The 26,461-nt window shown below is 42.9% G+C and overlaps 2 protein-coding genes across 2 annotated transcripts; both read right to left on the bottom strand.

Annotated features, from left to right (window-relative positions):
* Positions 1-634: 634 nt before the first annotated feature.
* Positions 635-10,824, bottom strand: LOC137599867 (interleukin enhancer-binding factor 3-like). Its single transcript, XM_068321066.1, has 20 exons — positions 10,730-10,824; positions 10,150-10,306; positions 8,678-8,786; positions 8,183-8,373; positions 7,909-8,083; positions 7,629-7,806; positions 5,938-6,029; positions 5,412-5,507; positions 4,690-4,801; positions 4,502-4,599; positions 4,313-4,421; positions 4,097-4,237; positions 3,007-3,197; positions 2,687-2,806; positions 2,426-2,557; positions 2,132-2,287; positions 1,861-1,987; positions 1,728-1,766; positions 1,169-1,483; positions 635-1,077 (listed from the first exon to the last, which is right to left on the bottom strand). Exons 2-20 carry the CDS (start codon positions 10,254-10,256, stop codon positions 968-970), a joined length of 2,598 nt encoding a protein of 865 aa, XP_068177167.1. The 5' UTR covers positions 10,257-10,306; positions 10,730-10,824; the 3' UTR covers positions 635-967.
* Positions 10,825-11,149: 325 nt separating this feature from the next.
* ptger1a (prostaglandin E receptor 1a (subtype EP1)) lies at positions 11,150-15,002 on the bottom strand. The gene is made up of 3 exons (XM_068321904.1): positions 14,797-15,002; positions 13,301-14,212; positions 11,150-12,109 (listed from the first exon to the last, which is right to left on the bottom strand). The coding sequence occupies exons 2-3, from the start codon at positions 14,168-14,170 to the stop codon at positions 11,846-11,848; spliced, it is 1,134 nt and encodes a 377-aa protein (XP_068178005.1). The 5' UTR covers positions 14,171-14,212; positions 14,797-15,002; the 3' UTR covers positions 11,150-11,845.
* Positions 15,003-26,461: the final 11,459 nt, after the last annotated feature.

Genomic DNA, 26,461 nt, shown 5'->3' with positions numbered 1-26,461 from the left:
AACAGACAAAATAACCATCGGTCTCAGCACAAACACAAGGAAGCAAGTCTCAGCTCCCCTTCATTCAAATGAAAGCAATAAAAACAACTATAAAAGCAGGTGTCTGCAGGCACTGACAGAATAGTAACACTCACTGCTGAACACTGGTCAAGTGTGCTCTGGATGACCCGACGGACAATATCCTCAAGGCGCTCCTCCTGCCTGCCTTTTATCAGCATTCCCAGTGGACACGCCGCACAGGCATGATCATGTCTCACACCCTGACTCAGTCTTAGGACTGGAGCCGCATGTGATCTACAACGGTTAATATAGCTGGTGTCCAGACTCCTTTTTTTCCACGGTAATCACTGCTTCCTTACTGTTCTCATTCATGTGCATCCACCTTTTGAAACTTCTGCAATCCTCCTTCCCTCTATTGTCACACCAGACTGAAATCAGGTCCAGGTGAATGAAATCAGTTTAATTTTGCAGCTTTACATGTGGAGGCCACGCTTCTCATAAACACGGATGTGAATATCTTTTTACATGAAGTTCAGGGCGATCCAGGTTCGTTGCCTGAAAACGAACTCTCTAAACTTTGAAACGTTCTCGTTGAAGTAATGAAATAATGCAAACCGGTGGTCAGAAACTCCAACAAGAAGTCATTTGTTTTACAAGGATGACTAGAACATTTTATTTGACACAATTGAACAAAACCCTTTCAAAAGTACAAGCAGCTTTAAACCGTCACAAACCGACACAGAACAAGTCAGACAGATTTTAAAACACGCAGCGAACGAAAAACATGTCAACATCGCCGTGCATCCGATGCCCAAATTGAACAAGTGAGGAGAGAACTAAAAGAGAGCGGACTTCCAGTTTCATAGTCAACACAAAACAACTTTTTGTCCATCTTTAGAACTGGTATCCTGGGATCATTGTGAAAAATGGCATCGTGAGATGAGAGGGGCTGAACATGATGAGGTGACTAACAATTCATGTTGTTGTATCCCGAATAGGAACTCTGGGTTTGCTCTCCGAAGCCCTGGTAGGTTCCATAGCTCTGCTGGTTACCCCAGGACGTCTGGTTTCCCCAGCCTGCGGAGCGAGATCAAACCAACGAGCGTTAGTTCCTGTATTTAAGGCAACATGAAATGAACGCAGCGAGGGATACTAAACCTTCACGCACCGTAATTATCGTACACCTGACCTCCCGTTACAGAGCTCGGGTACGCCGTGCTGTACGTGGACATTTCTCCTCCTTGGCCTTCATTCTGACTCTGGGTCAGCATCTTCTTCTTCTCCTCTCCGTATCCGTAGCTGTAGGGGCTCTCCTGGTCGGCGGGGGGAGGCATCGACTGGTAGCTCTCCCTGGCTGTGGTGCTGGGGGTGGAGTCGGAGGCGGAGACGGGCGGGGAGGAGTAGGTGGTGCTGTCTGAGTAGAAGGTGCTGCAGCCAGCGCCTTGGGCTGGTGTGCCGGCGGCGGTATTACTGTACAGTTTATCTAGAAGAAGAAGAGTTGGTCTCTAACCATTCTTCAGTTGGAAGTAGAACATAAATCAAGTATGCGCCTGTGACTTCCTGTTTAATCCAAATATAATCCACAAATTCATCCCAACGCTGAATTTTTTTTATTCAACTTAAAAACTATTTGTAGACCAATCATTCCTTCTAAATTTACTCAATGGTAAAATCAGATCAAACCACCACAACACCTTGATGTCAGTGTGCACACAGTGTGTACTTACGATAACCCGCGCCCGCAGTGCCTTCATAACTGTAGTTGGCTTTTCAGAATAAAGGAAAGGAAAAACTGTTAATTCATTTTCTCACAGCTCTGTGGAGTCTGAGCCAAGATCGAACCGGTGTTAACTTCCTTACTCTTGTTGTAGCTGGTTCCTGAAGCGAATGGCTTCCCCAGGCCCCTACCTCGACCTCTGTTCGGACCCCAGCCACGAGAGCTGGAGTCTGCAGGAATGCCACGGATGGTGCCGAACCCTGGGATGTGCTGTTGAATAAGAAACAGCAAGAGATTTGATGTCAAGAGCGAGAGAACTGATGACATAAATGGATGAATTCATTGTACACTGATCCAGTTGGCGGTTCCGGGTCAGCAGCATGGACCACAGGTTAAATGAAGTGTGTTCGGTACCATGTCCGTGTAGGTGACCGACTTCTTCAGAGGGTTTCTGTTGGTGGCTCCGCTGTCATTGGGGAAAAGCTTCTCCAGAGCAGCAAGCGCAGCGAAAGCCTTTGCTTCCTTCTTATTGGAGCCCCTCCCTTTGAACTTCTGCCCATCAACCTCCACCTGACAGACAGGAAAAAGATTTAAAAGTCCATCACGACATCGGCTTGATTCCACAACTTGGACTGGCAGCTGTAACAGTGGGACGTAACAGAAAGCCACTGGTGGTGTTTCAGTGTGGTTTCCTACATCCGAACTCACCTCCATGACAAAACACTTCTCGTGGGACCCCCCCGTTTCTGCAGACAACTCGTACTTCAAGCTGCGGCGCTTCTCGTTCAGCTCCATCACAGGGTTCTTCCCATTTTTGGTCAAGATGGGACCCTGACCGCTCTGTTCACAGCAAAAGGAGGAAGAATGGAGATTAAATACACACAACTATAAACTCTCCAGTGTCACGTCTCTTTGTTCAGCAGAGTGTAGATGGCTGGAGTGTATGAGGGTTTTAAAGATGGTACACACGTCTTCTGATGAAGTCGCAGCTGCTGAAGCAGCTTTATCTGACTCCAGGGGGCCGTCGGTGTCGCTAGTAGACTCTGACTTGGATTCTACGCCCGTCGGGAGACCAAGATCCTGCAGGACCTGTGAAGGAGTCAAGTCAAAACACAAACAACCCTTCAGTCCGAGGTTTGCAATAAATAGTTACAATAAACTGCCAACAATCAGCACCAGCAAACGTTTCTGTATCTTTTCTGATAAACAAAAAAAACAATCAGCAGGGTATTATCTGTAAGCGTATTCTTATAAAAACCTTTAGGTTTACAGAAACACAAGCGTCTTGCCTTGGTGGCTACGTTAAGCTTGGCGGCTCGTTTAGAGGGTCCTGTAGCCTCGTAGTTCTTTCCATTTAAGGCCACCACCATTGTGAAGACCGGCTCGTGCACCGGTCCAGTCTGAGCTGCAAGTCGGTACTCCAGACCAGGTCTGTACTGGTTCAAACGCATCACGGCATTCATGCTGAAGTCATCTGTGACTAGGATGAAAAGGTGAAGAAACACGGGCGATAAAAACGAATGTATTCAATATGTTTCATCACTTGCCCGTTTGACGCCTTTGATGTGCTACGAAAAACAAGTCAGGCTCCAATCGAGAAAAAAAAAAGTAGAACCTCAAGATACGAGTCTAATCTGTTCCGTGACTGAGCTCATAAATCAAACATTTCCTCATTAAAAATACAGTACGCCCTCATTCTTCGCGGTTAATGCGTTCCAGGGACCGCACGCGATAACCACACGCGATTAACGAATTCCGCAATATAGCGAGCAACTCAAGGAACGCAGGAACTCGAGGAACGCAGAGCACTTCTGGATGCCATTAGCCAATCGAATCCGCGTTCGGTATCACGTGATTACCTACCAAAAATCCACGAGGAAATGAAGTCACGAGCTTTGATGCATGAATGCGCAAGGGCGCACTGTAACTCAAATCATTTTAATACATTCCAACCTCGAAAAAAAGTCCTACTAATACACTACATTTTGAAAAAAAAAAAATCTTTTAACAACCAACAGACATGCAGACTACCTGTTTATAATTAATTACACATAAGTTGTGTAAACACTGATAAAGAGTGAAAAGAAACACAAAAGTCAGAGAACACATGAGCTACATCTTTACTCTACCAATGAGAAGGAGATCCGGTTTCAGCCGATGTTGTATCCATCCGCCAACACGTGGTAAAGAACGAGATTCAGTCTCATTGATGTTGTATCCATCTGCTGACTAGTGGATGTGTCCTGTAGCACGACTCGAATCTTGGATTTTGCTCGTATGTTGAGCAAAAATATGGACAGAGCGACGACTTGTATCTCAAACAACTCGTATATTGAGCAGCTCATATCTCGAGGTTCTACTGTGTTACTCATTACTCACATGATTTCCTCTGGAAACGCTTCTGGAACTTGAGATACTTCCTCTGTCTGCTGCTGAGCTGGGATTCATCTTCTCCCTTCTCCACCTCTGAGAACGTCCTCTTCTCCGGCAAGCTCATCGATCCAGGAGACGGCATCTGGGCTGCACGACAGAAACAAGTCTGAGGACACGCGCTTCAGTCTAAATGCAACGTGAACTACACAGAACCTCAGGCACCTGTGCCATCTCTGCTACTGGATCCCACTGGTTTCCGTGGTTTTATCAGTTTGAGGTCCATCCCCAACACCTTGTGCATCTGTCCAAATGCACACAGCCTCAAGGCGAACTAAGGAAAACAGAATGTCAGGGACTCATCTCACAGCTTCAAACATGCGAGTGTGTCTGCAGGTATTAGACCCATCTCACCTGAGCGCTCTGCGTGATGTCTTCACACTGCTGAGGAGTCAGATTTGCTGTGGCATCAACCGGTTCTTTCTCACATGGATCTTTAATCCCAGGACCGTCTTTTGAGCAGATGCAGTTTAATTAGATATTGATGTTGACGTCTGTCTATAAAGAGTGAGGTCGGTTTGACAATTTAACACATGGCTCACCTTGCAAGAGGATTCCTGATGCAACGCATTCCAGGACTCTGCGCAGCGCCTCGCCTACTCCCATTGGCCGGTCAGATGTACTGATCGCCTTCTCTACCAGCAGCTCCAGAACCTGCAGGGAGATGAGAGACAGCAGACAGGTAGTCGGCTAGTCAACGCCTCCTGACGCCTGTTTAAACAAGTTTTAAAAAATGTCTTAAAAATGAAAGCCATACACACATAATTTGGACTCTTATTAATAGGTAAGGGGTCATGATTTTCAGCATGCATATATTACAACATAGTGCTTAAGCTGCATTACTTAAATAACAAAATAAATAAGTCTTATGTTGTTTTGCTATTACCCTCTAAATGCAGCTTTGGCTCAGAGGAGCGTAATAAAGCGAGCTGTGAGTGACTTCCTGCTCCATTAAACGTTTTAATCACGCACCGTGTCCTGATCAGCTGTCTGCTTTGTTCCGGATAAGATGCACTGCTCTGTTAATGTCAAGCGACAACAGGAAGTTCATGTTATACTACAGTAATTATTTGTCTCTCAAAAGTAGCTATTAAGCCATGACATTAAAATCTGCTTATAATCATTTGCATTTTTGAAGACCTAATGAAAGGTCAGACGTGTGTGTGGCTGCAGATGCTGAGAGATGGAACATGGAATGAACATTTTAAAAAAGAGAGACTTTTATTGTTTTTCGATAGGTAGGAATCTTAAGCCTTTTCCTCACCCATCCAGATAGTGGCGTCCAGGTAGGAACACGGTTACACAAGTCTCTCACAATCCGGATCACGACAACAGCAGAAGTCAGGTTGTTGACTTTGGCCTGGAGAGACAAGCAGAAACCAGTTCAGTAGGAGGAGCTGCCGCTCCTGACGCCGAACCCAAAAACAAAGCACAGAAAGGTCAGAACAACAGTTAAGACCAACACATAATATTAGACACTTGTGTCCACTGGACGGCTGATGTTGGTCAACGGAGACAACTTCTCACAAAAGAATTGAAGTCGATATTGAGAGTAGACAGTTTATTAATTGAATTTACTTGTTGTTTATCCGTATCTGTCATTGGTATGGATCGGTAGATCACTCCTCATGAAGATCAACTAAAACTCTTTAACTCCTCCGACATTTAAAAAGTGGAGTACATGGACAACAAGAGCAGTCAATCAATGTTACTGTCTCAAAATGGAGAAAACAATAAAGAGACCATTCTGAGGAACAACCTTACGAACAAATAAGGACGTGAATGCAAACCTGGAACCACTTGGCATGGCGGAGAGACGCCAAGGCAGATAGGCATTTCTGCCTGTCCAGAACGTCCGGCGGATCGTCGACTGTTCGCGTTTCTATTGACGAGGTGAGGTAAGAAGAAAAGGCACAGTTTGACCAAGGGGGTGGGCTCTGTCTTGCAGCTCAGGGAGTAGCAGCGTCCCCCAAACCAGCGTAGCAGGGAAACGGGGTTCTAAATAGCTAAAGTGGCCTCAACTTGTATCATAGCCCTCCCCACCCACCAACTAAAATCTCTACACTGTGTGAAAGCAGAAGTACAGACTGTCATGGAGGTGCAGTAGCACCTTCAACATGGAATGTTGTTAATGTGTGTGTGTGTGTGTGTGTGTGTGTGTTAAACACAAAGTACCCCATTCCCTCAGCCCCTCAAGCTTGGGTTTGCTGCTCCCCCCCCCTCCTGAGACAGTGTGTCCAGTTGGTCAAAGGTCCAGCGTTCCTATAAAACTTGACAAACTAAAAGGTAAATCAGTTGGAAATCACAAGCATTTAGAGAATCTCCACGTCTGCCCCACACTGCAGCAAAACTGATCGGAGTCCCTGATCTGACAGAGGCTCAAAGGGCTTCGTGAAACGTTGGAAACATCAAAGTGTCACACCAGCCTCATGCAGGTTTGAGCTCAATTTCTGCACCTCAAACACCGTTGGACAAATCTATTCCCAACATGTGCCAGACTGAACAGCAGACAGCTGGCGGTGAAGTGTTCATATGCACAGGACTGTCCAAAATACCAGACATGACATCTATGTTTAAGTGAAATTAGTAAAGGAATATGTGTTATTACATATACAGTAACAGTAAAGGAATATGTGTTATTACAAATCAAATTTTCTTATCAATGAGTCTTGTTAGATTTAATGCTACTACATCGATCCAGCTAATTAATATAATTCCTGATAGCAGATCAGCCCCTCACTTTGCTGAAGCCCACTAAAGCTGACAGACTTTTAGGGTTACACCAGACTGAGCCCTCCCTGCACAGAGTCCAAATCGAGCCATAATCACCATGAGAACAACACCATAATTGTAAGTGTAGTGTGCAGTGTAGTAAATGAACTGAAACTGCACCGAGATCATAACAGTCCTGTCTGTGAGACTTCAGCAAACTCCCCCTGACCTTCAGATGAACTCGCTGAAGCATTAGATTCTAATTTACATACAACACAATAAACAGACCAGATGCTGGACACACAGTCCACTAACCAATAATCTAAAAACAATGATTTCCTCGTTTTTGCGGATTTCCTGTCAGCCAGAATTTTAAATATCCCAAAAGAAGCCACAGAAACGTTCTCACCGCTGATCAGTTTTGCTGCAGCTGGTACCAAATGTACATGTTCAGCATCAAGTACATGCAAATGCGCGCTTCACTTGTTAATGTTGAAAAGCCTTCATTTAAGACATGAGAACAATTCAACAGGACTCTGGAGCGAGTGAAGAGCCAACAATCATTGGTTGTTCACTGCAACGGGTCTGAGGCAGTTACTGTACAGGCTCCACTGAGGTTTATGAACATGAAGTCGGACGCCATGTGTCAGATTTCAGGCGCCCTGTAGTCACTGATCAGTCTAGAGTCACAGGTCAGTGGAGCTGTACAGTGTCTGCAAAACAGGGGAAACACACAGATTAAAAAGTTGGAGGCTGAACAAACACACACCTTCTTTTATTTCTTCTTTTATTTCTTCTTTTATTTCTTCATTTTCACTGCTTTGCTCCATCCTGAGAAGAGGGGAGGTGAGGTGGATCGTGAGAGTCAGGACGGACATGGTGCTTGTCACGACAACGGTTGCATCCTCTGGGGATTCGGTTACTGTATATGTCCCCGCTGACAGATTCTATTTCCAACAGGAACAAGATGTTAGGAAGGTAAAAAAACGCTTACTGTCCAAGAAAGACAAACTTAGCAAGGTAAAATGATGGTAAGTGTTGCGGTCTACCTCCAACTGTGTGGTTAATTTTTCCGTCACTTCTTTAAGCAGGGTGACGGTAGGTTTGCTGGAGCAGAGCAGCACCAGCTCCAGGTCCTTATCTCCTTTTAGCAGGAGTCCCTTGGCCACCAGACCAACCCGCATAACTCCACGCAGGACACGGTCCTGTGAGTCACCACTTGTACTATGAACAAAACAAAAAAAAAATCAGACAAAAGTATATATGAACGGAAATCTAAGTTCAGAGGGTTTTAAAAAGTTCTCAGTGGACATGAACTCTCACCTCTCTGTGCTTTCACTGCCATCTTTTGGAACATCCATCTGGTCGGACACAGTCTTAAGGGCACACTCCACATGAGAGATGATCATCTGTACCGCATCCAGCTCGTCTGGAGAGGGATACACTTCAGAGTGTTTGGCCATCACGTGACGGTCATATTGTGACCGTATGTGCACCTGGGGGGCTGCAGCTTCCTGAGTGTGGAAAAACTCCGGATTATTAGGGACAAAACAACTATAAATTGTAGATAACAGCAAATTATTTCCTGATCCAGGTTGTGACTTCTATTGCATAATGTGTTTTGATAAAATAGTAATCTCACAACATATAAAATACAAATAGGATTGGGAAGTACAGTATATTAGTGGTAATAAAAAGTCTGCAGCTTCTCTGAAAGAGGAAGTGCAAAAGAAACACACAGGCAACGGAAAATATGAAACATCAGTCTTACTGAGCAGACATAAAGACGACGATTAAATGACTTAAATCAAAAATAACCTCATAATGCCGGCAATCTATCTGCTCCATAGCAGCGATATAGTCATGGTACTGCCTCAGCTCCTCCTCGTAGCACAGGCAGTCATACCAGTACCGCAGCTCCTCGTACCTAGAGGGATGAAATAGTCAGCTGTGACTGCCATTTCCAATGTTCAAGTCAAAACAAGTAGATGAGGATGAAACGGAGCGTTAAAAAAATGAGCCAATCGATGTCTGTTAATGACACTTTGAACCCCAAACACTTCATATGTTCACTGCTTTCTTATACGAATGAGTATCAAAATGTTTTATAAATCTTATATTGTTCACTTGTACTACCATATCTAAATTACTGCGTAAGGATTTGAGGTAACACTTATAAAAGTAACTTGAAACCATTATGCATTCTACAAAAAAAAGCTATTAGAATAGTTAACGAGGTAGGCTACCTGGAGCACACCAACAAACTGTTTCTACAATCATTTGCCATGAAGTTTATGGACCTTGTTGAACAAAAAACTGCAATGATGTTTAGAGCAAGAAACTATTTATTACTATGTAACATCCAAAAACTGTTCAGAGATAGAGAAGCGCATTATAACTTAAGAAAAGAGTTCAACTTAAAAGTATGGCACGTTAAAACGACACTGAAAAGCATGTGTATCTCCGTACATGGAGTGAAGCTGTGGATCAGACTGAGGGTGGAGGTTCAACTCCGTCCAAACATGAACCATTTCAAGAGATCCCCCAACAACATTATATTTGGAAGTTATTTTAATGAAGAAGACGTGTGTTGTTTTCTCAGTAAGGGGTCACTCTTTGGCTCTAATGATCTCATTCCTGGTTTGATTGTTTTTATTGTTTTAATTTTTTTTCCTTCTGTTTTCCTTTGTTTTATTTCATCCTTCTATGACAATGCAGTTGAAATGTGTTGATTCACTTCTGTAAATATCTGCAAGTACTTTACTATGAGTATTTTTGAGTAAAAAAAAAAAGAGGGAGGGGGGCGGAATTTAACAAGTTTACACTTCTTCCTAACTCCTTTTCGGACAATGTTCACACACCTTTCCGGTGCATTCATTATTGTTTATTACTGTTATTTTTGTTGTTCGTTAACAAATAAACTCATTCATTCATGCATATAATTCACTTCAGATTGTAAGTGTCTGACATACATTCAAAAGTTTAAAATCCCCATGAAAGAAATATTGACACACGACACAAGGGTATTCTCGTGGGAAGGTTCCTACGGTCAGAGAGTCGGTATGAGGGTCACATTATCATGAAGCAACTGCTTCAGGTTGTAATGACAGAGAGAAAGTGAGCTCCCTCTGCAGAATTCTGCCCCGACTGCTGTCAGATTAAAATCATTTCTGACTGAAGGGCATTTCCCATCATCTCATTTGCTGAAGTTACTCGTCTACAAGAACGTTTCTTTTATTAGATGTTTGTGATCCTTGTCATCCTATATAAACCAAATCCGTGGCGTGTACCTTTCGAAGTCATACGGGAGCAGATGGTGCCCCTGCTGAATCAGGCTGTCCCAGTAAAGCAGCTCCTCATACGCTTGGCTCTCGTTCCATGATGCAGCGGCCGCCATGTTGTCACGAAATCCAGGCCGAGCTTCCAGTCCGTTGTGGGTAGAAACCCCTGAATAAAAGAGCGAACCAGTGGTGGGTGGTTGATAGCATGGGATCATCAAAACAAATGTGATGACGGACAGCTGTCAGCCACAAGCATGCCCTTGTTTGCTTGTTGCGCAGATGAGTTAGCTTAATGTTCCTTGTCTGAATGCAATCAGGCTTGCGTTCACTAAAGGTTTTCATTTTCAAAAGGAAGACACGTTACCTGCTAAGGGATTTCCTCTCACTATATATGAAGCTGAACGACTGTGGCGAGCTAAGCCGCAATAGCTAGGTAGCTAGCTAATATTTATAGCATTGACTAGCTACTTCTCATGCGAGCTAACAGTCAAACGGCAGGCTAACGCTATTTGTTTTTATTTCTGTGACGTATTCACAGGACAGCTCTTGACTTGTGTCTACGTCTATTCGTGTTTCTTTGTGGGCTTACCGTTGTCAGTTACACAGAAAAAGGCTGTAATTGTTTAATTGATAATGGTGCTTCCTATTCGTAGCAGTCGACCGACGGACTGTCTTCTTCTGCCATCTGATAAATAGCGCTTGTGCTCATTACCGCCACCCTCTGGACGGGAGTATGGACGACAACGGTATTGACCTTGATTTCCCCTAGAACTCAACCTCTCTAAAAACCCGAAAGCAACAACATTTCCCCCATATGCACTGTTGTTTAGTATCTCCCTGTCTGTCTTAAATTTCATAAAGTATAGGACATGTTTCACTATTTTCTGTGATCCCCATCCTCCCACTGAATACTGTTTTGGTATTTCAAATGTACAGTTCAGGCCAGAGAGACCACACCTCTCCCAGATCTCTATATTATGAAAAAAAAAACTGCTGTACATGACTGTAAAATTGTTAAAGCCTTATCACATTGGTTTATTTACATTCAGTTTAAAGTTCTTTACATATCCTCAGTAAATTGAGGTTATACAGGTAGTTCAAGTATTTATATCTTAGAAAATCTTACACTGTTTCTCATAAAACAATGTCAGTACACATTAAACAAAAACATACAGCCACTACATTTGAATATTAACATTCCTTTCTGAAATACATTCACAAAAAATAATTGAAAACTCACTTTTCAAACTGAGTTTACTGGTTTACATTAGGTGCATCTCAATTATTTTCCATTTGTCCATGTAAGCACAATACACATATTTATTTTTATATATATTTTTAACTTCAAAGCTGTTGAAAATGAGATATAAAAATATTTCTGATTTAAACCTCCTCTAGCTATCACACACTTACTGTGGCCATGAGTTTCCAAATGAGATCATACTGATTTTAACTTATGATACATAAAAAGGAAAAAATTCATGGAATTTCGTGCAAAATCATAACATTAGCTAGCTTCCATCTGTAAAGATCAGACAACGGATAAAAAATGAAAGGGCATTTCGAATCTACATTTCTAAAGTGGACCAGCCAAGAAATGTCATCCCAGTCACATAGGTAGCTCTTCCCAAACGCTTCTCCTCAATCTCTTCGTACGTTGAATTTAGCTCCTATAAACTACATCAGCAAAGTACGACACCAGCTGTCACACTTGGTCGACTTCGTTCTTCTCTGAGCTGGGGAAGGACGTGGGATCCCAGCGGCCGAGCTTATTGCCCCTGAGGCCTGACTGGCACTTCACGATGAGGTAGATCTTGCGTAGGACAGTGCGGCGCAGCAGAATGTAGACCCAGGGGTCAAGGATCTGGTTCCAGGTGGCCAGTCTCACACCCATCACCATCAGGGTCTCATAGCTGGATAAGTCCTCCTCCCCTGCGTAGGAGTTGATCACGGACATGAGGCCAAAGATCTGTAGGTGTGAAACACATTGAAATGATTGTGGGATGAAACTACGCAAAGACACACTCATGACTATGAGTGTGTCATAGTCATGACACACTCAAGATCACATATATCTTGCTTATTTTGTAAAACTACAAATCCCAGATGTTCAGAAGAGACGTGTCGTTTTGGTAATCATTGTGTCATGGGTTCACAGATAATGTTGTGACATCATCTCATGAAAGGAAGTTGTTCCACGACTTTAGGAAGGTGCGATATTGATCTCTTCTGAGGAGTTTGTATCTTCAGTTTGTCTCTTTCTCAGCAGGACAGCAGAAAAAATAATTCAAGAAGTGATCAAAGTTATTTCTCTGAAGGAATAAATCAGTTTTGTCCGCCTTCTATCTTGACAACTCAACAACACGCAATGATTTAGTTCAATTGAACACATGTTCAGCAGTAATAAAGCTGTACAAATAAACAAACAACGCTTTTGCACGACAACGAAGACAAAACTTCAGGGATGGCCTCTGAGATGTGATGAGAAATGTTGGGGTTTTTGATTTGTTTGGGACTCCCACCTAGAGCAAAGGCCACATTTCACAGTTGCACAAAAGGCCACAACATTTATTTTATATGCAAGCCTGATTCTGTGAATACTTGTGTTTTTAATACCTTTGAAAAAGGCTTTTGTAGCTAGATGGAGGGAGAATAGAGGATTGGGCGGGGTGGGGGTGGGAGGTCACCGTAGAGAGAATGATGTGGACCTTATGTCATGACGGATTCGCCTGAAATGAAACTAGCATTTTAAAAAATGTCCACGTTTACGTTGTAGACCTTGTGAAATGATCCTTGTGCACCGACTTGCAAAATTCCCAATGAGGCATCCTGAAATTCTTGCTGATTCAGATACCTGCTGTTATTGAGACGCGCTGTTGTGGCTTCACTACAGATGTGGGGCACAGCCCAAGGAAAGATAGATTAAATGTTAACGTTGATCTCCATCATCACCTGGAGTCAGAAATTTAAAAAAATCTTTTCTTTTGCAGGATAAGTAGTTCACAGAAATTTCCTATAAAATTTGGTTGAAATCGCTTGATGATGCCGCCTTAACATCTGCCTAACATCAGGGTCCGATCCGGTCAGAGGTTAGGGTTCTGCTGCATTCAGATCACCCCATAATAACAAGCTGCATCTGAAAGTGCTTCCTGACACTCACCAGCAGAGGACTCCAGCAGATGCACGAGGTGACCATGATGCCGACCAGCTGCAGCACCATCTCCATGTCATGGGAGTTGTTGGAGTGCTGGGATCCGGGCCGCCTCCTGAGCCTGGCCAGCACCAGCGTCAGTCCACTGATGGTGTTACAGACCAGCGCCACAGCCAGAGACGACAGTCCCAATCCAGAGAACAGCACCACAAAGGCCACGTCCACCCCACTGGTGTCACTGAGCACGTTGATGAAGCACCACGTCCCTGGGACCTGATAGGTGTAGGAGCCCAGCTGAAAGCATGGCAGCAGGGCCACGCTCAGCGCCGCCAGCCACACCACAGACAGGCAGACCTTGGACCGGGATTTGGTGACAAGCGATGAGTGCAGCAGGGGCTTAGTGACCCCCAGGCAGCGTTCGGCGGCCATAGCACAGCCCATGAAGAGTGGACACAGCCCAAAGAACACCATGCTGCCTCCCAGAAACTGACACATCCCATCAGTGGAATTGAAATCCTCGGGGTGCACGCCTCCAGAGAGGTAGAGTCGGAGAACCAGGGCACCAAGGATCACATGACCGATGAAATCTGTCACCACCAGAGAAGTGGCAAAGAGAAGGAAGGTGGCTTTGGTGCGCCGGCGTTGGAGAGAATATGCGTTGACCAGAATGAAGAGGGCCACGATGTTGGAGATGATGCCCAGCGTCATGGACAGGATGACAACAATGACGCCGGTGGTGGTGGGCTCCACCAGGCTCTGGTTCCCCGGCTGCGGGGGCCCTCCAATAACGCCCTCCGGCTCTAGCTTCTCCACGCTTTCATTAGAGAACTGGGGGAGGAGCGGGGAGGATGAGGAGTTGTAGTGACTCAAAGCTAGCATCGCTGAAACCTGAAGGTCATGAGCTCCAATGATGGAGAGAGGCTGCAAGAGAAGAAAATGTGTACAGATCAGACGAGTTGAAGAGTAATGAATGATTACTGGAACGTTTACATGTACAGAAGTGAAACCTGGACTCACAAACAGAAAGCACATGTTTGAATACAGACAATGTCAACCAGAATCGACATATGTGGGAGATTCTCTTTACACCAGCTCATCAAATAAGGGAGCGACTCCTCAAATACTGAGTTTAGTCCCTCCAGGATACATTTACATGCTCCAACAGCTTATTCAGAAACTTGATGCTGACCTTTCTGCTCATATCTAACCCAAACAAATGTTGTTGTTTTTTTTAACTTTTCTGGAATACATTTATAGATATGTTTGAACAAATTCTTCATATGAATTAAAATACGATTCTGATTGAGTTTTAGTTGAACTGGAGGTCAAAAACGGGTCTATTCTGAGGCTGTTCCAAAACAAAAACTGGATATTAACGCCATCCTGATCCAATTTCTCAATAAACGCGAGGAATTAAACCGAATCAGGTAAAGTAAGATTGCAAATACTTAAATATAAGCGTGTTTACATAAGCCAAAAATGTCTTAGGTGAAGAAATGTCTCACCGCTGCATAGTTGAGTTCTCCTTGTCCAGATGTCCAGAGATTCTCCACAAACAGTCCTTGAAAGGTTTGCAGCAAAAATGCACAGATGAAAAAAAAACAGTCTTTATCATAAGAAAAGAAAATCGATTTCTAATCGATTAAGCCCCGTGTTCGAGCTCCTCTGCGGAGGATTTTGCGCGTTCCGACGCGTCAGGCAGTTTCATAGCGAACGATCCTCCCTGACACTTAATACCCACTCAGGGTTTTATACCGGGTCCGGGTCTGCGTGGGCGTCTCTGTTCGCGACTCATCCCTCCGGTGCTTTCAGTCCCTTCTCTCTGCTTACGTTAACTTTACCGTCAGGGACGCGCGTTAACTTCTTACTCACGTTACGCGTGTCACCTCGTCTGATTGCAGAGGTAGTTCATCTCCATCCTCTGGATGCAGGAGCTGTTAAATGACTTCACAAAGACTACATTTTATTTTGTATTATTTTATTGTTATTTTTGTGTCCAGACAGGGATCGGTTGTTATATTTCTGCACGGATCGATACGGACAGACTCGGTTTCATGTCTGCGTAAAAATAACCCCTGAGGCGTCTTTTAAGCAGGAACAGGCGCGCTGGATGTAATGTTAATCACTCTGCTGTTGGACTTGTTATTCTAATTCTGTTTGCTGTCAAACTAACCATATATCAAAACGTCATATTCCAGGTATTATGCCAGGAAGCTGGTGTTATCCTTCAGCTGCATGAAGAACAAGATTTCTCTTTTTCTTCCATTTGATTGATACTGAAAGAAGTTCATGTCTGACTTTGGAACCTCTGCTCGATGGAAAGGTGCTCATGTTTGATTTAACGTTACAGGAGGTTGGCATCCAGACTAAACACACACTACCCCAGTTTGTGGTTTGGAAGCAGAGTAAAAGCAGCATCTCAAGTTGGCTGCTGGTCCATCAGACCCAGAGGAGGGGGGCCGCATAAATAGGGGTTGAGGTATTTTCCAAAGACATGTGGTAAAGATTCTCCTGGCTGAGGGAACTTTGCTAAGTGTAGACTGGGAGGGAAGCCTGGGTGAGCAGTGGCATGTTCAGTAAGCGTAGCTATCATTGCTGATTAGCAGTATGTACAGTACAGCTGAGGCCGCGGGGCAAATTAAACTAAAGGGATCATCACAGTTGATGGGTTGCAGAAATATCAGAAATGACCTTCACCAGAATTCATCCAAAAGAAACATTCATTCATTCATTCTTCATCTTCTGACCCGCTTCTTGCACTCTCCGTGTAACAGGGGTTTCTGGAGCCTATGCCAATGGACTATGACAAAAACAAGTTGATCTTGTTCTAGACCTGGGGGAGACATTAAATTCCAGTTTTTGGTTTCCATGAATTTTTTTTATTTTTTTTACAAAAATCAGACCGACAGTTTCTTCAGAACTTCACTCAAAATGTAGAAGTTGATGTTTGTCTCTAGCTGTTTGTCCATCTCCTTAGTAAAAGGCATAGAAAGGACAAAAATACTAAAAACAAAGGAACTTTTGGCACCAGAGGTCAAGAATATTAATAATATTTGACTCTTTGTTAGTCCCCTGTAGGGGAAATTATTCTTACACTCTAGATATCATTAGTAATCATCACATGTGTGTATATATGGGTAATGGCTTGAAACACACACACAGACACACATACACACACACACACACACACACACACACACACACACACACACACAAACAGACACACACACACCACTATTTTTATGCCCATCAAGACTGTTGACTTTTCTAAAAAGGAAACCTGAACGTTCTGTCTAAATGAACATATTGAGAACTGTGCAAACAAAGAAGGTGAATCTAAACCCAGCCAGATAATTTTAGATTCACAGAGTAAAGTCAGACAGAATAAAAATAGAAAAACTGTTGAATCTCTATTTTACTAATCCTGATTTAATAATTTAGGTCTGATAGTCTTCCTTCCTTTTGTCTCGTTAGACTAACAATCCAGTGTTTGGCTGCCATGTCCGCTTTTCCTCCTCTTTTGAGAGGAGATGTTGTTACCCTGACTTACTTTTTCTACGTTTGGCCTCTGATGACCATCGGCTCTTCCAGTGCAGTCTGGGGTTTATGGGTCTGAGGCTCCTTCTGCCCCGGTTCCCTTTCCTCTGATGTCTTCTGACGTATTCAAGATGGACGAGCTCTTCTGAGAAGTTTAGAGAGTGATCTGTATCTCAGTCGGTTTTTTTGTTGTGTATGCTCACAAATATTCCTTCTTGGCATCAATACCAAAATTCCCTCCCACTGCAAACACTCAATGGTTCCTTGAATCACTCCTTTTGCCAAAACCCACAGTTTGGGGCCTGTGCATCAAGGTGATGAAGCGCTCCTTGCCATTTCAGTAGCTGGAAGCAGGCAGGAGTTTGATTTACCAGGAATCGCACTATCTCACATTTTTTTAAAGGCCATGCAGTCCTCTTAATAATTTTCACATGTGCACAAACGTCATCTGTCAGATATGAAACAGGCATACTGATAATATTCAGCCAAAGAGACAAACCCACTCCTCCACCGTCTCTTGGTCCCACTGCAGCCCAGAGGTCATATTGTCTTACTGTGTGGTCTGGGGTGGGGAGGCGGGGGGGGGGCACGTCCAATTATACAGAGTTTTATAACAGTCGCCTCTCCTGCATCCAAAGCTGATGGTTAAAACGAGCTCACTGTGTTGTTTGGATGGAATATTAAGATGAATTATGTCCAAGGATGGAGAGAAGATTTTAATGTTTGTGGTTAAGGTCAAAATTATTAGGAAAAAAGTTATATTATGCTGATTTATCTTTGAATTACTGAGAGGAGGTAACAGCAATGATAACTTAGCAATGACTAAAGAAACATTTCAACTACAAATTAAGATTCAATCTCTATTTACCGCTGTCAAATGAAGTGCCGTTTCACAGCATGCTACAGAATTCCCTTGTACACCTGAAGAAGAAGGGAAAAAAAGAAAAAAACCCAAAACTTTAAATCAAGAAAGATTTGAATCCAAGTCTGTGGAAAGATGGTATTTTCCATTAATCAGAGCTAAACATGTGAACTTCAGAAATCCTCCAGTGAGGGATCTCTTTCTTCTCAAATGCAGTCCAGTGAAGTGAAATCTTAAAGATTTCCTTCCTGTGGTCTTCACAGACAGTAAACCTGTGATGTTTCTGTTGCTTCTCATCACTCTGAACCCTCATCACTGGTAAATTATCGATGCACGCCCTAAATTCTTCCCACTCTGCTCCAGCCAAACTAAACCTATGCTGAGCTATGGCTTAGGTTCAGATCCCAGGATTTGATCTGAACGGGTAGGTCTGGAGTTAGAATGCATGGATGCTGATGGAAAACATAAATCATAGGGGTGCAGGACATTATTTATGTGTTTCTTGACAAACACGACTCCCATTTCTCTGATTCGGGAAAAGAAAGAACAAGGCCAGAAATGTTTCATTGCCATTCAGCAGCTGAGGATGGACATTAGCAGAACGGTAGTGGGAGACTCACACCGCCATCATTCTATGAGGGTCGCGGGCTTTTGCTGCTGTGCTGATGTTTGCGTTTCAGCGCTGTGATTAATGAGAGGTCGTGTCAGTGGGAACAAATGGTTGGAAGAGGTAATTGCAGTGGGTCTGCCGCAGAGCGAGATTTAAGAACCACAGCCTGCTGATCAAATCAGCAGAGACGTTATTAATAGATGACGACACAAACACACAACCGATCAACCCATGCATGCTATACACACAGATCAGTAGGCCTGCTGAAACAACCATTTACAGATTGGTTTTTTGTGAGCTGTTGGTTATTGATCACGGACAGATGTTCATGATATTTATCAGTTGAAGGCCAAATGGTTCAATATAGGCTAATGAAGACAAACATTCAATATGTGAACAGGAAACAACCATTTGAGTTGTAGTTGTATTTTTCTGATTGTTTTCTGCTGATGAAAGAGAAATATTTAACCTAATAATAACATGGTTGACGTCATAAATCGTCACAGCAGCATCTCTAACGGATTTTAGCTTCAGTAGATTTGAAGGTAAATCCAAATGGATGCAGGATTCTTTCTGTATTCTGTTAAAATGGTCAGCTTTACTTTTTATTAACACACACATGACATTTTAAATACACAATTAGAGTCCGATAAATTTTGGCATTGTTGTCCTGGAATGTGATCGTGCCATCCGGGAGAAAAAAATCCATTTATGGGATTGCCTGGTCTTCCAGTACATTCAGATAATCAGCTGACTTAATTTTTTTGCTGAATAATATTGCTGAGCCTAGATTTGACCAACCGAAGCAACCCCTGATCGTAACAATGCAATTTGCTTATTGAAACCCAAACTGTGACTTTTTTTTGGCCGGGCAGTGTATTTTTCTGTGATCATTTGAACAATTAAAAAAATCCATCTTATTTCTAATGATAATAAAAGTTTTTGTGTTTTGTTTGTTAGCTGTGATTTTAGTTTTATATAAGTAATAAAATATATTTCAAGTTTCAAGTTTATTTATATTTATATTTATAGTTTATTATATAGCCCAGATTCACATTAAATGTGTCAAAGGGCTTTACAATCTGCACATGGACGATATACCTCTGACCTTTGTGCACTGCGAGCAGTATGACCCTCACATCGGATAAGGAACAACTCCCCCCAAAACTCTTTTAACAGGGAAAAAAATGTATTTAAACATCTTTGTCCGCCAATTATCCTGTCTGACTTATTGATTTTAATAACAGCTCAATATTTATCCGTAGAATCCGTAGAAGTGACCAGTTGGTAAAGAGGCTGATGAGTGTTGACCAGACGAATAGAGCAGCAATATTACAGAGCATTGTCATTTCTTAGGTCTGCACATTATGGGATTTACAGCCCCATCAGGAACAGGGACAGGTTGCTGTGGAATTTGAGAATCTCTTTATTCTGGGTCCTTTCCTCCATTTCCAGTTTCATTTCTTCTTCAGTGTCACAGAGGTGATGAAATAGGATTCATCTTCACTCCAAACCATAAAGGCCTTGGTGGTTGTCCTGCGTTCATCAGCCTGAGCAGTGATGCAGAAAGGCGAGCGCAATAAATCTGTCAGCACACCATCGTGTGACGCTAGACGGGATGTGGAACTCCTGCTTCATTCGAGACAAAAAAAACCCTACTCAACGAAGTCCTCCCTGAGCAACGGGACATCCTCTGGTGACACAGTGGCCCCACAGTGGACCAACTGTGTTGGTAACGCCACTGCATTTACCTCCAGTCTGAACGTCTCTTCTCCAGTCACTCGTTCATCTATTCTTCTCCCTGGTATTTCTGCAGGAGGGCTTGAAGCAGTGATGACGGAATAAATGATTAGGATTAAAATACTGGCTGAGTTTGACAAATGTAATTTCTGTAAAGACATGTAAAACAGAAAAACCGGTTGTGAACAGTATCTGTTATTTAAATGTAGTCTTAACTTATGAGAAACCTAAACCTGAACTAACTGCATTTCTCTGGAACTCCTGGACTTCATCAGGGAGACGGAGGATGACAACTTAACATTTAATTTACACAAACTATAAAATATGTGTTAGAATATAGACCTTAGGGACAGCATATAACAGGTCGTAGATCTCTACTGCTTTTATTTTAATTACTTTATGAAATATGTTCACCGGGAAGAGACAGAAGTCGTGTTTGCCTCGCGGTGAAGCTGGAGCGGGTCGGGCCTCAGATGTTGTGAACCCCAGAGGCAGAGAGCAGTTCTTACCTTTGCAGCGATCCAGTTGGAGTAAATTGTCCTGACTCACCAGCTGTCAGAAGACCTGCAGGTACAGCTAATCCCAATCATCTGGACGATCTGCAGGCCAAAAGAGGCATCATGATAATAAACAAAGTGTTAGATGTTTCCAGAAAAACAACGTCAGCCACCAGATTAAAGAGCGATGACACATAACCGGGATATTTAACTTGTAAATGCTCGTGATGTTAAAAACTACTGATTCTAAATGTTATTATACGTCTCATTGTTTTCACACAGACCTGTTTTAATGTGAATCCAAATTCAGAATAGAACATATTGTGTTTTCTTGCATTGGGAATTTAAAACTCTCAGTAACAGTAACTCAGTGGAACACAGTGAAGAACTCCAGAAGAGGGTTTTTCTCCACAGCTGCTGGTTGTGTCACATCGGATCAAGTCTAGAAGGTAGAAAAGCTTCGTTATTCGGTCCAAAGAGAGAAGCAACTAATGAATAATAATCTCAATCTGAACAGTTGAGGCTTCCAGGACATTCTTGATGTTTCTACGGGACTCATGTGAGCAGGGATTAGTGATCAGTTCATCACGGGGTGATTTCACAGTCAGATATCAGATTCTAACACTCCAAACATGAACGTCATGAATGCTGATGTATCTGATGACTGCAGCGAGACGCTCCGCCAGAGGTCGGCCTCCATTTGTCCTCTCTGCGTCTGTTCCAGCGGTCAGTGTGTGTCGCGTATCGTCTGACGGGATGTGGAGCACACACACCGTCCTCAGGCTGACCTCATCTTCCTCCTCAGCCAGAGGAGGAAGACCGTATGTCTGACCCGTACGCATTTGTGTAACTTTGTTTTATTATGTTAAAGTCTGTTTTAGTGATACTAATGAGTCGGATTGGTGCTCAGGGAACATTTACATAAATTCACGCTTGAAGAACAAACCAGAGCATGAGGGGAAAGCATCTGTAGCTGAACTGTCCCAACCACAACCGTCTGGGTTAAGGTCCCTAAAAGACAGCAAGAAATATAAGTAGGAGATAAGTTCTAATCAGCGCTGCTAAGGAAGTGAAACTGCCCCGACTGAGTGTGTAACATCCAGATGGACCATATTATAACCAACCCCATGAAATATTTTCCTTTTGGCTCTTTTTACTCAGACATTCTTTGGAAATCTGAACTTTGGGAGGGAAAAATCTATCCTTGAAGGGCGAACAGGTAATAAAAATATAAGCAGACCTCGGAGGACAAATAATAAACTATTAGGGAAGATAATGATGTGTTTTTCTTTTGGTTTAACAATCTAAAAGTGAAGCTCATATTGAGAGATGAACGTTAAACTATTAGATTTAGCCTTTGAAGCCGCTCAGGAAATTAATTTGGTTTTGGGCCCATATTTGCAGAACATCCACCCTATGGGTCTGTTGGAGCCTAAATCCTGGATGATGCTGTAATTATGTGGGTGTTGACAACATCTGAGGCCGATCTAAAGCGGATGTGTATTCAAGCCGTCTCCATCATGATGATGGTTAAAACCTGAAGACGTTGCAGGGTGGGTGTGAGGCATGAATTAAATCAGCTTTAACATTTTCAATACGCAGTAAAATTTCATATCTGTGTCAATATTTCGAAATTTGGAGCGGAAGAAGTTTGAAGTTCCGATTCAAATCCACCCATTAGCCTTGCCCCGTTGGGTAGTGGTCGTCTGCAGATGCAGACTCAAAACAAACGACGAGAAGGCTGCTGTAGAAAATCCCAGAATGCTTTGCAAACGGAAAAGATGGCAGCCATTCCAGTGAAAGATGTGCATAATGTAGAAGCTTTTCACAAAAAAAAAGTTAAAAACTCATAGGTTGATGTGAGTAAAGCCGATGATGTTAATATGTAATCGGATTGTTAGTTCCATGTTTTCAAGCAAACCAGGAATATGATCTGATTTCCAGCAGGAGAGAAATCTGATGCCAAACCGCTGCAAGAGTGAAAAACCTGACTGTTGTACAAACGTCTGAGAGAATTATCTGAACCAGAACGTCTGAGTTCAGTTTTAATTTAAGGGTGATCACGTCATCGTCATTAACGTAGGAGGTCACAGGTCACATCCTTATTACCCGCTGTGAATGCTGGAGTGGTTCTGACATAATATTAATTTTCTGGCTGCAGCTGATGTTTACTGTCGGTGTGCAGAGAGAAGCCTCAGGATTACCTCACCACATAAAATCAAGCCGCTGTTCCAGAACTGTGGTGTGAGAACAGAACGCTTGACGTGTCCAGAGCGTCATGGGGGGGGTTGGAAGTCTTTTGAGGGTCAGTTTCTATTTCAAAACGCTTCTGAATCATCTCATCTTCAGCTGTTTCTCCAGATCCTGGTCGCAAGTTTAAGATGGACCCTATCCCAGCTGACCATGGCCGGAGACTGGGTACACCCTGGATAAGTTGCCAGTTTATTGCAGGCTTCTCAAGCTGACAAAAATGTGTGCAGCATGGGTGGGGCTTTTTTTTTTCTTGTGGGGTTTAACTGTCCTCTAAAGCCTTAAAAATATTTCACAACCACACTGATAACTTTGACCTGAGACCTCAGCCCTCCATGGGCTTCTGAAACACTTGAATGCATGAATCACTGATCCAAGAGGAGCGACAGAAGGGGAAAAGGAAGGAGGGAGGTCAAATGAGGTGATGAAAAGCAGGAAAAAAAACCCCGATCTGCAGCCATTTCAATGTTTTGTTCTCTTTTTCTGTTACATTGGGTGGGTCTGCTTTTATAAATCATTACAAATCAATAGCGTGGAGGTGCAGACTGTCCTGAAACAGTCATTTTTCACATGTTTGGGAAAATTTAGAAGACACTGAAGAAACTTCCAGATGTGGTAGTGACACTTTTTCTCGGCAGTGGCGTTCAGGATCGCTTTGTTCCTTTTAGCAACCTGGTTTGTTAAAGAATAGTCAGCCTCCATCTTTCTTTGACATAATGAAGGCAGTTCTGCCTTGAATCCGATCAGATCGATCCGTTTGTGATCGTCTTGCAGCCGAGGCACGTCATGAATTACTCTCCACTAACAGGTCTGTCAATAGAGGCCTGACTTCAATGAGACTAACTGAGGTCATCAGCAAAAGGTCATTAGGGTCTGCATGCGACCTCTGGGGCTTCATAGAGGGTTTGTCTAGTCATAGGTGGTCGTTATCTGGTTATAGCGGTTAATCTAATCTATCAGTTAGCGTGTCCTTGTATCTGAGTGGTTCATCTTCTGATGTGATGGTTTTATTACTATTAGATATAAAGCTATAAATAATAAATACTCTTATCTTAATGCGTGTTTTTCCAGCTTTAACAAAGCTTAATATTCCACCAGGGCTCTTCCATAGAGACGGAGCTCAACATGTATCACTAGCAGAACACGGCAAGACAAATGGAAGCCGAGGCTGAACAATCTGTTATGAAATAATGTGAGTCAACCGTTGCCTGCCGGCCAAACCCCGATCAAGGCGAATAAAAGAGGCTTCAGTATAAACAGCACAGAAATAAAATCAAGTCGGGAGCTTTCACAGATTTTGGTCAGTTCCCAATATTTTTGGCGTCCATATTTGGAGCTGGTTCTATCCTGGAGAGCCTCACAGCACCGTGGAGGAGTCGTGTGTTTATGTGACACAATACAGTGTCATTGAGTGTTATGTACAAGCTCCAAAATTTAGACAGCAAATGATGTGAGAATTACAAATATGTCACACAAAGCAGTTGTTATTCAGAAAAGTGGGACGTTAAATGTGAGGTTAAAAATAACCCTGTGTGACTTCAGAGTGTTTAAATAAAGATAAAGAAGGTGTTGCATTTTGAATTAAGTCGTTAATTAATGCTGAGGTTACAATTAATTTCAGACTGCACCTTCCTCCCAGAATACCCGTGCATGTGTGTGTTACTTGTTCGCTGCCTGACTCATGACTCATCAACTGGACCGTCCTTGGCTGCACTCTAAAACTTTACCGTCAATTTACAGCAGAATTCTGAATAGTATCTAACGGTGACATGCAGCAACTCTGAGAGAAGTCACAAAACACAAAGCCATTATTTAGGGGAATAAATTGTTTTAACTGGAAACAACAAAGCATCGTGGGAAGATGTAAGACAAGTGCAGACATTTAAAAATTAGTAGATGTAATGCAATCTTTTGTCGGCGACCAAAGTTAACCGTTCAGTCCTGTTTGATGCTTTGAATGATGTCGTTGGGAACGACCCTCGTTCTGTTTCCACCCTGATCGTTGCTAAGATACCGTATTGATGGAAGGACTTGAGCTGTTCTGTACAAATGGAAAGTAAAGCCTTAGGATTACACAGTATTTTGGATTTTAATGAACGATGACTTTGGGGGAACACCTGACTTGGGGGACTATAATTTTGTCTCCCAGTGTGTTTTACAGTGTGACTGTGCATCCTGTTGTTCATCCTCATATGAACCATCATACTGTACATAGTGTATGTGAGGATGAGTGAAATACACAGAACTACCCCCCCCCCCCCAGCTATACTACACACTCTGACCGTCCTGGAATGCTTTTGGCTGAGTCAGACCGTAGAGTAAAAAGACGCATCGGTTACAGGAAGAAACTTCACAGCGCAGATTTTAATCTATCAGTTTGAATATTTGGACGTCACCGTTTGTCAGCGTGGTTCTAAATATCATCCTTCACACGGCGGGTCGCTAATGAGAACAAGTGCAAACCAAACGGACGCATCAGAACACACAACATGAGGTTGAGTCCCACTGGCCAGTCGATCTGACCCCACCTGCTCATGGTCTGTTTGGAATCCTACAGGAAAAGTCTCCTGGAGATCACTTTTGTCTCCTGCCTCTTCCAATCCGTCATTATTCCAGCATCGCTCCTGACCACTGATTCCTGTTCAGGTATGAAAACCTAAAGGAGAAGTGATCCGGTTTGATCCAGAGCTGTGACAAACAGTAGCTCTGTGCACTCTTCAAACCTGGCAACCCAATTCCCACACAGCCGTAATACGTGTTAAGGCTTGACATGAGCGTAATTTTAAGCAACTACTTTTTATTTCGTGTTTCATATGGTCAACATTCTTCTGCACTTTTGCTGCTGTGGTGTTTCATGTTTCATGGATCAAAAATGTGATCTCATGCATGGAATTAAACAGCAGAATTGGAAAAGAGACATTAAATTGATGTTTTAAAAAAAACCAAACAAACATCTTGATTCATAAATAAACCCTAATCCTAACATTCATGTTTCATAGTTGAATGTTAAGAGAGGATTCCATGTCCTTCAGGTTGAAGTGGTGGCTTCTGCCCTGGGTGTGAAAAGTGCTGACTAATGGTTTTGCGCTTCATAGATTCTCTAATTCCAAAGCGTTTCCTCTGTTAGAGGTGTCACACTGGTTTGGAGAACGATTGAGTCATCATCAGAGTCACACATCCTCTGACATAGAGCTAAAACTTGGACGATCAACTTTTTAAACTCTTAATTTCAATTTAATTGATCTGGAATACAGCCCCCCCCACCACCACCATGTGTGGTTATAGTAGAGGGTTGCTGTTGGAGGAGAGGCACCAGGAACAAATCAAGAATCCAAGATTCGTAGCTTGAAAGGAGTCCTGGAAAATGTGGTGGATTATTCAGAGGATATTTATTGTAGTGAAAGCGGGGGCCTGTTGTCAGGGACCCAACATGGTTTATATGGTCACACTGAGAATATTTAACAAGAGACACAACCAGCCCTTATTCACAAGTCAGATGGATCTGGACTCTACGTTCTTCTAAATATACAAAAATGACATTCAGGAGGAAAGAAGCAGCCCTATTACATCACCTGAAGCCAAAACAATTTGCTGTTGCTTCGAGTAAGCTTTTATCATTTCTTCTATTCCACACGAGTATGAATGTAAATGTCATTACCTCCACAGCCTGCCTT

Source organism: Antennarius striatus, chromosome 8 (assembly GCF_040054535.1).
Source record: "Antennarius striatus isolate MH-2024 chromosome 8, ASM4005453v1, whole genome shotgun sequence".
NCBI lineage: Eukaryota > Metazoa > Chordata > Actinopteri > Lophiiformes > Antennariidae > Antennarius > Antennarius striatus.
This window is presented reverse-complemented; position numbering and strand designations above follow the sequence as displayed.